Raw genomic sequence first — 12,364 nt, forward strand, 5'->3', positions numbered from 1 at the left:
CCTCTCCAGGGAGGCAAGGCAAAAAGATCGTCGCTGTATTGGCACCCTGCCGTTCTTCTGCCGGGAGGGGAACACGGAAAACTCGCCGATGAGAGAGAGTTTTTCAGCAGTGGAAAGATGCCGTCGGTGATACACCAGACAGATCATGGTGTACGTGAGCGGTGGTTCTCTTTTGCACAAACTCGACCGAGTTTGTGAACGGACAATAAAATACGACTGATTACTGCTGCCACCTGATACCTCGTGTTGATTGCTAGCACTTATAGTGCCCGGCCGTGACACCAACAAGTCCGCCTGAATTTGATTGATGGATCAACACTTCCTTCAACGGCTGTGACAGTTGACAGGCGGCGGCGGATGGCCTTTGTGACGGGTCGAGAATCAGAGCAGATCGGATCAGATCAGACCAGACCAGATCAGATCAAACTCACCACGTGTTGAAGAGGAGAGATGATCATCGACAAAGACCTGGAAGGTTGTTGAAGAATTGGAACGGAGAAACAGACGGGCTTTTGGATGATGAATTGCCCACCCACACACACAACAACAGCGCGCAAATGCAAGCTTTGAAACAGTATTGAATAATGGTCCAATAAGGAGAGCCCGCTTGTGCTGTAGTGGGCCCAGTCCTTAATTGAAGCTAGAGCTGCCAGGTCAAGGCTACTTGTAGATGTGCTGCTGGAGGCTACTCAGCACGTGGAGAAGGGAAGTATCCGGTACCTGAAACTGTCTCCCCAATTTTAGGTCCGGACCATGCACCACCGTGCGACCGTGGGCCAATAACTGGCCGCTTGCCCCTTTAGTAAACGGCGGAGTCCGTTAATCTTGGACAGCTTCTCCTCTTTTCTCCCCAGGCACCCGAAGCCTTTTCCACCCTTCTTGCAGTCCATTCCCAATGATATTCCATGGCTGTCTGTGGTGGCTCCATCCACCACCGGGCGGGCGGGCAGCGCAGGTTCAACGCGCGTCTCCAGCGTTCCCGTCTCGCAGAACCCCGCACTATTTTCTCAAGATATCACGATATCTAGGAAGGTAGTCTGTTAAGTTGTAGCAGAAGATGAGCTGGGTGTGAGAGTGAGAGATTAAAGCAAAGTGTCCACCGTTCGCTCCTCCTCCTCCTCCCCTGGGGCACGGTCTGGTTTTTAATTTTTTGAACTCGTGGTGTCGCCGAGAGGGGCCCCTCCGTTTCAAGCGTTTAATCTCAAAGTCACTTTGCATAGACATTGGGGTCCACAGATACCCTCTAGCCTAACGGCCCCCCAAGCCAAGCTGGGAGCCCTGGTTCGTGTAATATTCCCACTGCTACCCTCACCTGCACCCTTGCTTGCAGCACAGCACTCCAGCACTCCGCCCCAGAGGTCTGCTTTCCCCCCCTTCCCTTTCCCAGCCCCTTGTGCCCTTGTTGTTTCTTCCGCTTCCTTTGGGGCTATCCTGCGCCTTTCGTTCGTTCGTTCGTTCCTTCTTCTTACCCCTTCCCTTCTCCTTCTCTCCCCCCTTCCTGCCAGTCGACATCTCCAACCCGGCGATTCTCTTCACCAACAAGTCCAAGACGACGTCGTTGCCACCAGACAACTCCGGGCGACTCGTCGACTTGTCCCCCGAAGAAGACCCATCCCACCGGCGACCCTCCAGATGCCCCTTCTGACATGACCCGTGGACGCGATTACTCGAGACCACGAAGGTGAAGCATCAAGAAAAACCAGCAAAAATTCAAAGAACCACCCAATTGGACGATATCTCGTCAAGACACTCTTTTTATCGCACTCGACGACCGAGTTGCAGCAAATTGTGAGTGAGTGAGTGAGTGAGCGAGTGAGGGCTGCATAAGGGGTTTAGGGGCGTACAAGAAGCCGGCCGACCAGTGCTGCGACCACGAGCACGGAAAAAAAGACAACAGCAATCTCTACCGTCTGCAGGGTCGATCGTGAGGATCTGTTTATGCAACTGAAGTCATCAGGGAGCGGGAAACCAGGTTTGCTAACCAAATGTCATCACGTTCAGAACACACACATACACACAGACATATACACACACTCGTTGATACTTTGTTGTCAAGTACATTCATTATTCCATCCTGACAAAGTGAGTGTTGCCTCACAAAACACGAGTACGGGACCGGCCCGGGGTGGCGCTGACAATGCATTGTTTGGGAATTGGCAGACACACAACCACATACACCAACTCACACTTGCACACTTTTGGCGTCGGCCTCAAGGCTCATTCGATTCGATTCAATCTAACCAGCTTCGAAGACGCGAAACACACGCATTGGAAAACAGAGGGAGAATGAGGACAGCATCGGTTTTGGTGGCGGCCTTGGTGGCGGCCTCGTCGGCAGCTGCCGAAGTCGCGACAAAGCCCAGGATCTACTTCCCGCGACACGTGAAGAGGCAGTTTGGGAATTCGACATCATCCAGCACGCTTGACCCCGAGCTGAGCGGGTCAACCGCTCTGACGGAGAGCGTGAGGACAACAGTTGTGATTACTTCGGTTCCTGTCGCCACTGTCACCATCACACCGACATCGACTTCGACCCCAGATCCCCTCGATGATGAAGAGGAGGAGGAGGAGGAGGAGGAGCCTATCGTCATTGTGCCCAGTGGTATTGTCACCAGCAGCACGTCCACCTCTGTTAGCGCGTCAGAGTCTTCGTCGGAATCTGTGACTGAGTCTGCGACGGATTCGGCCACAGTTGCGTCGTCAACTCCGGTGGATGAGGAGACCACCACCTCTACGCCGACTGAGGAGGAACCTACAGTGACTCCGACTGCGTCCGCGACAAGCTCGCAGACTGACCCCGAAGAGACGGAGACCGCCAGCGAGGAGCCTGAGGAGACCCCTACGCCGACTCCTACTCCCAGCGTTGGGCCGACCGCTCCCTTCAGCAGCAGCAGCAGCAGCGTCGATCCCGAGCCCACCGCGTCGTCTACTGACGAACCGGAGCCTCCGGTCACAACCAGCTCTGAGCCCGAACGCCCGGTGACAACCAGCAGCACTGAACCTGAGCCCCCGGTCACCACCAGCACTGAACCTGAGCCCCCGGTCACCACCAGCACCGAGCCTGAGCCTCCAGTGACCACCAGCAGCACCGAACCAGAGCCTCCAATCACTACCACCGAGCCCGAGCCACCCGTTACTACCAGCACCGACCCCGAGCTTCCGATTATCACCACCAACAGCACCTTGCCGGAGCCACCAATCACGACCAGCACCTTACCTGAGCCTCCGATCAGCACCGATGTCGACCTACCGATCATCACTACCAACAGCACTTTGCCGGAACCCCCCACCACGACAACTGGTCTCGATCCCGGCCCTACCGACCCAGTAACAGATGATCCTACTACTTCCGTCACGGATCCGGTGACGGATGGACCTTCCTCTGTCACCACCACCGATGGTCCAGTTATCACCCCGGACCCCGTGACAGACAACAGCACGACTACGGAACCGCCCATCACTGATCCACCGCCGTCAGATACCACTACTGCGCCCACGACTATCCCAACTGACGACCCGGGCTCTATCAGCACCCCGGGATTCGGCAACACCACAAGCTCGATCACGGAGCCAACAGGTGGCTCTTCGGAGCCTGTCACCGAGCCAACAACTGTGATTGATACCACCTCTGTGCCAACTGGAATCGTCTCCACCCCGGGCGCCAGCAACATCACCTCGATCCCCATTACCAGCGAGCCTGCTAGCGAACCTGCAACACCCGGCCCTACCACGGTTCCATCGACTAGCGAGCGTGTTACCAGCATCGGCGTCATTGGAAGCACCACCCAGTCGGCACCATGGCTTCCCACTACCATTATTGTAGCCCCGACACCCTCGACGACTGCATCAGGCGCCATTCCCACGACTGCTAGCGGCATCCCCACCACCTTCCCCAAGGCTATCCAGCCCGAAAATGGGAACGATGTGGTGCCGCAAGACACCGACTTGATCCAGATTGGCTTCCGTGAGGGATACAACTACCCCTTCCTGGTCAGCGAGAACAAGGCTGCGGCGCAGATCTTCAAGTATCTCCCCAAAGCGCTGGCCGAGGCTGGACAGTTTGACATGTCAAAGGTCCAGGTTAAGAGACTGGTGCCTTTGGACACCCAGAGCTCGCTGGGCTACATCACCGCCTGCGCTATTGTCACGTACCCGAGGTCCATGATCGATGCCTTGTCTGCTGACATCAAGTCCCCCAACGCTCCGCTGTACAGAAACCCCGACATCCTCGTCTACAACCTCACCATGCAGATCAACCCAGCCATCCCCATCGAGTACGGCTCCGTCTACGAAGGTGAGGGGATCGGTGGTGTCCCCGGCGGTGGCGTCCCAGGCGGCGGCGGCAGCGGCGGCGACCCCTTCGGCACGGGCGGCGACACCAACAACCCGACAGGATCCCAGCGCGGAACCACCGCCGCTATTGCCGGCGGTGCCGTCGCTGTGGCGGCCGCGTACGGTGTTGTCATGTTTGTCATTGCCCGTCGGTACAAGCGCAAGAAGCAGCTTCACCGCCGCGCCAGCTCCATCAGCAACCCATCCGACATGCGGGAGTCGCCCCGCGGCGGCAGCCCTGCGCTCATGGGTGGGGCTCTCTTGAGCAGGGACTTTACCGGGTATGGTGCTGTGGTTGCGGGAGGCTCGGGGTCCGGGTCGACGGGGCAGCCGGGTGGTCGGGATAGCCACGGTAGCGGGCGGAGCGGCGCGGGCAACTCGGGACGTTTCATCTCTGCTCCTGTCGCGGCTGAGAACTCGCTTGGGTGGAACTGAGAGAGAACGAACAACCTTTTTTTTTTTCTCACGACCTGACCTGACCGCCATGTTAAGAGCCTATCACCGCACCGCACCGCCACTGGGTGCGTGTGTTGTTGTTGTTGCTTTTGCGATGCCGATACAAATTACTGTTACTATTATTGTTCCTAAGCAACAAACGAATCCACCCACCTTCGCTCCCTCAAGCGACTACGACGATGACGACGAATCTTATCTTTTGACGTTTGAGTGTTGAGCTGAAGAGCGAGAATCCCGGATGTTTTTTTTTTCTTTGTCAATTTTTCTGTCAGCTTCGATACCCCCCGGGCGGTTTTTAGCGCTTGTTGTTGTTGTTGTTGTTGTTGTTGTTGTTGTTGTTTAATCGAGTCTTTTTTTGTCTATCAACATCTTTTATCACAGAAAGGCTTCGAACCGGGATACCAACTCTTGTATAGAACAGACGGAACAGATGGGCATTCCTACCTCATGCGCGAAAAGATTCTCGTCCTTGTTCGTCAACCCACAATCAAACCTCAATCAACAACCGCAACGTTACAAACCAACCAACCAATTTATTTTATTAAACCTGTCACAACTTTTTTTGTTATTTACCTTACACAAACTTATTTACTACCTTCTTGTTTTATACACGCTCTTCTTTTGTGGAGAATATGGGACGGGATTTGGCGGGCGAAAAACAAAAATTGGAACCCCCTCGCTATCTATCTTACCGGGGTCGTATTTAACTTTTTTTTCTGTTTGTTTGTCTCTTTGTGTATAAAGACTGGATTTGGGGAAGAGAAGATGGTTTTGGAAGTTTGTGTGATATTTTGAGAACTTTTTTTTCGCCTCGCCACTGTTTTCCTGCAAAAGTAGGAAAGGGCAGTCTGACCCGCCTTTTGTGGTTGGATCTGTTTTGTTGGGGGGGTGTTTTGATTAGTATTAATACCTTTTTTGATGGGAGGAGACGGGATGCGGATGGGAGGGGGGTGAAAAAGCGGTGGTGGTGGATTTGGTGACGGGAGGGTTTTGACACGACATTTTTATTCTGCTTGAGTTGAGAGACGAGGATGCTATCTACAGCCAGTGAAAAGGGGAACGCAGGTTCGCCCGATAGGTTGGTGGAGACGTTGTTGTCTTTTGGAGACTTGAACAACTGAGCTTTGTATGTATATAGGCAGACAAGGGGGGTGTTGTTGTTAGAAATCTGGATGAGAATTTTGAGGTTGAATAACTGCTGGGCTTGCTTCAATTGACAAATGTGACTGTTGACATGAGATGAGATGAGTGGTAAAAGGGAATGTTCAGATGGAAACGGTGACTGGGCGACGGTTCGTGCTACGGGGAGCTAATGCCTGTTGTCAGCTCAACGTTCATGTTTGAGTCTGGAAGCTGGAGAATTGAGGTGCTACAAGCAGCCAGCTGGAGATGAAACTGAGATGCTGAGGCAGAGAGCAGGCAAGCAGGCTGAAAAGGAGGAGCAATGATCCAGAACAGTGGTGTGTAAAATGAGGGGTGGATAAGCAGTTTAATTGGCTGGGTTGAGCTGCTGGTCCCGATGCGGACAGGATGCGTGCGCCGCAGGGACGATCACCTTTTGATCCCATGGGGAAGCCTGAATTACGTCTTGTTACCTCGTTCTCATCGATCAGTTCATCGTCACTCAATCCTCGACCTTTTGCAAAGAGCTGGTATAGACGTGCTGGTGAGGATTGAGAGAGCGCGACAGCAGACGACCACTTACACCCCCCAGCGAGGCTCCACCGGCGCGTTTCCCTGACAGCTCTCACCATACCTGGGCGGGATAGGTGAATGAATGACCATGTTCAGCAACTACACCTTCGACAGCGGCAACAAAGAACAACCAACCAACAACAATGGGGCCATCACCTCTTCCAATTCTTCAATGTCAGCCACAACCGTTGATGAAAACAAGAGAAAAATGATCATCACACCTCCCAGCACGAGCACCGCCTCTTGGGAGTCTTCATCATCAGACTCGCTTGAGAAGGGCGGGGGGGAGGAGGAGTGTGACGAAGATGACCCCTTCGAAAGGGGTAGGGGGAAATACAACCGGAGTCGAAGACAGGATGTTGACGACGGTGAGGAGCAATCACCCATGACAGTAAAGAGGAAACCCAACCCAAGAAAGGAACTCAGCTTCACTGCCGAGGAGGAGAGGGCTGTAGTAAGAAAATTTGACAAGAAGGTGGTGGTTCTCATGGCGGTGTTGTACATGCTTGCGTTTCTAGATCGGTCGAGTATGTTTCCCCCGTTTTTTCTTCTTTGGTGTCCACAACACACATGATAACTGACAAGAGGTCAGACATTGGCAACGCAAGAATAGCCAACATGGACAACGACCTCCAGTCTAACCCGCCAAACCCGCAGTTTTATTCCCATGCCCTCTCGTCGTTTTATCTTGCGTATCTCCTGTTTGAGTGGATGGCTATTCTTTGGAGACTAATACCGGCGCATATCTACGTCTCGGTGTTGGTAGCCTCGTGGGGAGTGGTGGCTTGCCTGCAGGGGATAGCGACGAGCTACCCTGTGCTCATCGTCTTGAGGTTCTTGCTCGGGATCGGGGAGGCGGGCTTCACCGGGGTGCCGTTTTATTTGAGTTTTTTCTTCAAGAGGGAGGAACTGGCTTTGAGAACGGCGATTTTCATCTCTGGTAAGCCACTAAGCCCCCCATCTTCACCCCAAGTTGGTCTGCGACACTAACTCTACCAAGCCGCCCCCCTAGCAACCTCCTTCTCCTCCACCCTCGCCTTCGCGATCACCTCCCTCTCCTCCCTCATCCCCCTCGCCCCCTGGCGCCTACTCTTCCTCCTCGAAGGCCTCCCCTGCATCCTCATCGCCCCGCTCGCCTACTCCCTCCTCCCCTCCACCCCCTCCACCGCCCCCTTCCTCACCCCCCGCCAGAAGAAAATCGCCCGTTTCCGCCTCCCTTCCCCATCCCCCCCTTCCACCTCCTCCAGCCTAACCGCCCTGCGCGACCCGATAGCATGGACAACCTCCCTGATAATCCTCCTCACAAACCTAGCCTACTCCTCCCTCCCAGCCTTTTTACCAACGATCCTAACCTCAATGGGCCACACCCCCCTCTCCTCCCAAGCCCTCTCCGCACCTCCCTACCTCTTATCATTCCTCGCAGTCCTGATAACAGCATACCTATCAGACCTCTATCGCACCCGCGGCCCCTTCCTCGTCTTCCACGCTTGTTTCTCCTGTGCCGGGTACCTCCTCCTATCCCTCTCCCAATCCTTCTCCCTCCCCCCCGGCAGCTGGGTTCGGTACTGTGCAGTCTTCCCAGCAGCAGTGGGCTTCTTCAATGTCATCGTCCTGACGATAGCATGGAACGTCAACAACCAACACGGCGACCCCAAAGCAAAGAGCGTGGGGTTCGCGCTCATGCAAGTAGTTGGACAGCTTGGCCCGTTGGCAGCTACGAGGTTGTATCCCGACCGCGACGGGCCGTACTACACCTTTGGGATGGGGGTTTGTGCAGCGGCGATGGGGATGGTGGTGGTTTTGGCGATGGGGTTGAGGGTGTACATGCGGAGGGAGAACCAAAAGTGGGAGAGGGAGCAAGGGGAGAGGAGTGGGGAGGAGGGGGTTATGTTGATGGATAGGGGGGGAGGAGGTGACCAGGAAAGGGGAGGAGTGGAAGAGGAGAGGGAGTTTAGGTATATGCTTTGATTTTTTTGTTTTTTTTTTGGGAGGGGGGAGGGGAGGTTCGTTTGGAAGATTTGGTTGCAAAATTCCATCTTTTTAATGATGGGTTTCTGGGTATGGCTTGGATGGGAATTGGGTTCGGAAGCATTTATAGCACAGTTCAAAGGGCATGCACCAAAGGGCAACCATTTGGCAGGGCGATTTGGATGGACACTTTCTTCTGTTTGGATGCTCATGGATGGAAAATAGCAAGGGTTGCATAGGATATTATAATCTAACACCTTCACCTTTCTCACACATCATCTCAACCACCTCACCAATCCACACCTGTCCCATCTTCACGTAGACACAATCTCAAAACATACAGCACACCAAATCCATTACTCTCTCTAGCCCTAAAACTATCACATCCCCTCCAAATCAACACCCTCGCCCCAATCCATGTACTTCTCCCATGCCCACTACCCCCTCCCCAAACGCCTCGAGGCAACGCAATGAAAATCAGCAACATAAAAGTCATGCATACATATCCCTTCCCCCTGAAAAAAAAGATAAAAGCAAATAAATCCATCGCCATAAGTAACCATTCCATTCTGTTATATTCCATCACTGTCCTCACGGCTCCAAATACTCATCATCCTCAGGCTCCGGCATCCCGATTTGAAACCTCGCCGCCATCATATCATTGAACCGCCTGTAATCCGCATTGAGCTCATACCGCGGCAGCTGAGCCATCTCCTGCATATATGCCTCCTCCTCCTCATATTGATCATACCCGTCCTCATAAGGCCATCCCTCATCTTCAGATTCAACATTCGACTCGGCATCAGAAGGCGGTTCAATACCCGCGTGCTCTCTGCCAGCCACATCGCTGTGGCCGTCCCTGTCTCGGTTTTCCCTATCATCATTCCCCCCATCATTCTCACCACCGCCACCGCGCAACCCCTGCCCCGGAGGTGAACCCGAGCCAGTGGCATTACCCCCACCAAACACCCCCATCGCCTCCGTCTCAAGCTCCTCCTCAAGCTCATGATCCAAATCCTCATCCTCGTCTTCCCCCTCCTCCTCCTCCTCATCAACTTCATCCGACTCAGACACATGCTCATCGCTATCCTCATTCTCCTCAGCATCCGGATCGTCCGAGTCGTCGTCGTCGTCGTCATTGTCGACTACAACCGTCAGGACAAGAGCAAGCTCCATGGGAGAGAAGAAAGGCGTACGAAGTGGCAACAGATTGTTCAGCATCTCCCCGGTCTCGTCCGAGTTGGAGTCATACTCGTGGTCAGCCACCTTCCAGAAAGCCGTCGGGCCGCAGGGGCCGTGTTCGCTGTAGTCCCTGTGAACGTCCAAAGTCAACAATGCTGTTCCTCAAAGCACCCAAACCAGAAAAAACCTACTTATCAAACCAATTCCCAACAACACCCCTGGCAGACCTCCTCCCACCAAGCTGGAACCCCTCGCTCTTCCACCGCTCCTCCCCGTCATAAATTGAATACGTCGTCCACCTCACCTCCCCCTCCCTCGTCATCCTCACCGTCCCCCTCAACTCCGAATCCGCATTCCCATCCCAAGACCAGTCCAGCGCCCTAGACTGTCCCTCAAAATGAACAACCGGCCAGCCCTCATGATCTCCCGCCTCAGGATCCGCAGGCTCAATCTTGGTGGCATGAACCTTCATAAGAATAAGCCTCACCGCCTCACCAGTATTCAGCGGCTCCCTCGGCGCTTCGGCCGCCTGGCCCTCCCCCTCGTGGTTGTGAAAGTTGAAATGGAAAAAATCCGTATAATCGAGGAAGCAGACAACCCTTAACCAAGTCCCCTTGACCCCATACGGATCCCTCTTTGCAATCTCCTCCAACTCCAACCTCCTCTCCCTCTCCTCCTCCTCTTCCTCCTCCTCCTCCTCCACCACCTTCTTATTCTCCAAACTGGCAAGCGCATTCTCCGGCAGCCAAGGGATATAACTCCCCTCCCACACACCCCCAAACCTCTTCCCCCAGACATGCTCCACCGCATCAAAAAACGCCAACCCCTTCGCCCGCAAATTCGTCCCCAACACAATCATAATCGCCTCCGCCTTCTCCCAATCAACCCTCAACCCCTTCCCCTCCTCCCCCTCGGGCGTATAAAACGGTCCCCAACCCGTCTCCTCCCTCTTATACTCCCGAATATCATACACCTTCGCACAAGCAGTCGCATAAGCCCTCTCAGGCAAACTCCACTTCTTCAGCGAGCTCCCGCTCGTGACATCTCTCAGCAAGTCCTGAATCCCCAACAAACAATGCAAATGCGCACTCATCCGCCTCCTCTCCCTCTCCTCCTCGTCCACCACCTCCCCCAACGACCTCCTCACCGTCTTCGGGCTGATGGCAGGAAAAGGTCGCTGAGGGTGCTTCGGAATCCTCTTAAAAATCGTCGACTGGTAAAAAAACCCTTGAAGAACCCCATTCCAATTCTCATCAAACGCCGACCTTGGCGCCTCCTCCAGCACCCGGGCCAGATACTCACAAGTCGCCGATCGATGGTACGTCTCCGCATTCACCAACCTCGACGGACCCTCCTCAAGCCCTTGCTCAAGAGAAGGGATATGACTCAGCAGTCTGGTTATAGTCCGATGAACAAACGGCAGCTCCCGCATAGCTAACTCATTGGTCTTCGTAAAGTCCCCATCATCAGGAATAAGCCACCCTGCAGAAACAACCTGCTCCAGATGAAGCAGATCCCTCACTTCCTGAACGAAATCAATGCCCGTCGCCGAGGCTGGTTTATCCTATCCCTCATATCAGCAACCATCCCCCCTTTCCCCAACCTAATTCACTTACCAAAATCCTGCAATAAACATCCCTACAAAGCGGGTTATTCCCCTCGACAAAATCCCTAAACCCTTTACAAACTCGTGGTAGGGTCCCCAAGTCCTTCGGGTCAAGAAGGGAAAGTATCCCGTGGAATATCTCAGGCGGGAGGCTCAAAATGCCCACCATCTCGTTGTCAGTTGTTGTCGTGCTAGATGAAGAGGAGGTGGTGGTGGGGCGGCAAGTCGGGAGGTGACTTGCGGTTGAGGATGTTGATGTCATGAACCGACACACACGCACACACACACACACACACACACACTCCAACCAAAGTTTGATGATTGGAAAAAAATGGTTGATTTTGGGGAAAGTTGTTGGGCGATGGATGGGCTTGTTTGTTCAGTGGATGGTGACGATTATCCGTTTGCCGCCGCCCCGGAGTGGATGTGGTGTAATGTCGGTGATAAGAGCTCCCTAACCACCGGGACCGAGCGAAGGTTACCTAACCCACGGGCATCAGTCAGCAAAGCAAACGTCTAATGTGATGGAACTCGCTCAACCTGATCAAAACTTACACTTGATGTTATGTTTGTGCGCAGTTGTCGATTATTGGAATCTGTGTCAGATTCTGCTTTGCATTTGATTACTGCACTGCAAAGTTATCGAGTTGTTGCGACTTGGAATTTGTTCTCTAGGTTTGCCCCTCAGATGGTGGTGACTTGGACCCAGCTCCTCGAGCAGGCTACAAAAAAAAATGGTTTGTAATCCTCAAGAGCTACGGGCACCTACGCGGGGTTCCTTCCTGCCACTTTTTCCCTCTCGTTCCTTCCCAAAACATAAAAGGAGCGGCAGGAGCAAGCTGCCTTGTGACCAGTACCTACCAGCTGTTGGGGCAGGAGCCCGGGGAGGAGCCCCTACCCTGACCTAGCTAAAGAAGCAACAGCAACCCCGCACTTTTTTTGGAGGAAGGAGCTTGGGAGCTGCCGTCTGAACTTTGGGGGACATAGGTATGGCGTCAGTTTCGTCGGGTTGGACCTAGCTTCTACACACACGGTGATGGGATATACGGTTGACTTTTGCATGACAATCCCCCCAGAATATCACGCAAGTCCGAGTAGTGTATAACCCCCGCTGCCAAGATCCAA

General features: G+C 53.9%; 3 protein-coding genes across 3 annotated transcripts; 2 read left to right on the forward strand and 1 right to left on the reverse strand.

Moving 5' to 3' along the window:
• Positions 1-2,286: 2,286 nt before the first annotated feature.
• MSB2 (multicopy suppressor of a budding defect) lies at positions 2,287-4,767 on the forward strand (the record flags this gene model as incomplete). Its single annotated transcript, XM_062910821.1, has 1 exon — positions 2,287-4,767. One exon carries the CDS (start codon positions 2,287-2,289, stop codon positions 4,765-4,767), a length of 2,481 nt encoding a protein of 826 aa, XP_062766796.1.
• Positions 4,768-6,141: 1,374 nt separating this feature from the next.
• QC763_303720 (uncharacterized protein) lies at positions 6,142-8,724 on the forward strand. The gene is made up of 3 exons (XM_062910822.1): positions 6,142-7,010; positions 7,076-7,423; positions 7,484-8,724. Exons 1-3 carry the CDS (start codon positions 6,566-6,568, stop codon positions 8,449-8,451), a joined length of 1,761 nt encoding a protein of 586 aa, XP_062766797.1. The 5' UTR covers positions 6,142-6,565; the 3' UTR covers positions 8,452-8,724.
• A 179-nt stretch (positions 8,725-8,903) lies between these two features.
• On the reverse strand, positions 8,904-12,355 carry QC763_303740 (uncharacterized protein). The gene is made up of 5 exons (XM_062910823.1): positions 11,795-12,355; positions 11,250-11,721; positions 9,825-11,197; positions 9,648-9,763; positions 8,904-9,596 (listed from the first exon to the last, which is right to left on the reverse strand). The coding sequence occupies exons 2-5, from the start codon at positions 11,499-11,501 to the stop codon at positions 9,043-9,045; spliced, it is 2,295 nt and encodes a 764-aa protein (XP_062766798.1). The 5' UTR covers positions 11,502-11,721; positions 11,795-12,355; the 3' UTR covers positions 8,904-9,042.
• Between the last annotated feature and the right edge of the window lie 9 nt (positions 12,356-12,364).

Source organism: Podospora pseudopauciseta, chromosome 3 (assembly GCF_035222475.1).
Source record: "Podospora pseudopauciseta strain CBS 411.78 chromosome 3, whole genome shotgun sequence".
NCBI classification, from domain to species: Eukaryota; Fungi; Ascomycota; class Sordariomycetes; order Sordariales; family Podosporaceae; genus Podospora; species Podospora pseudopauciseta.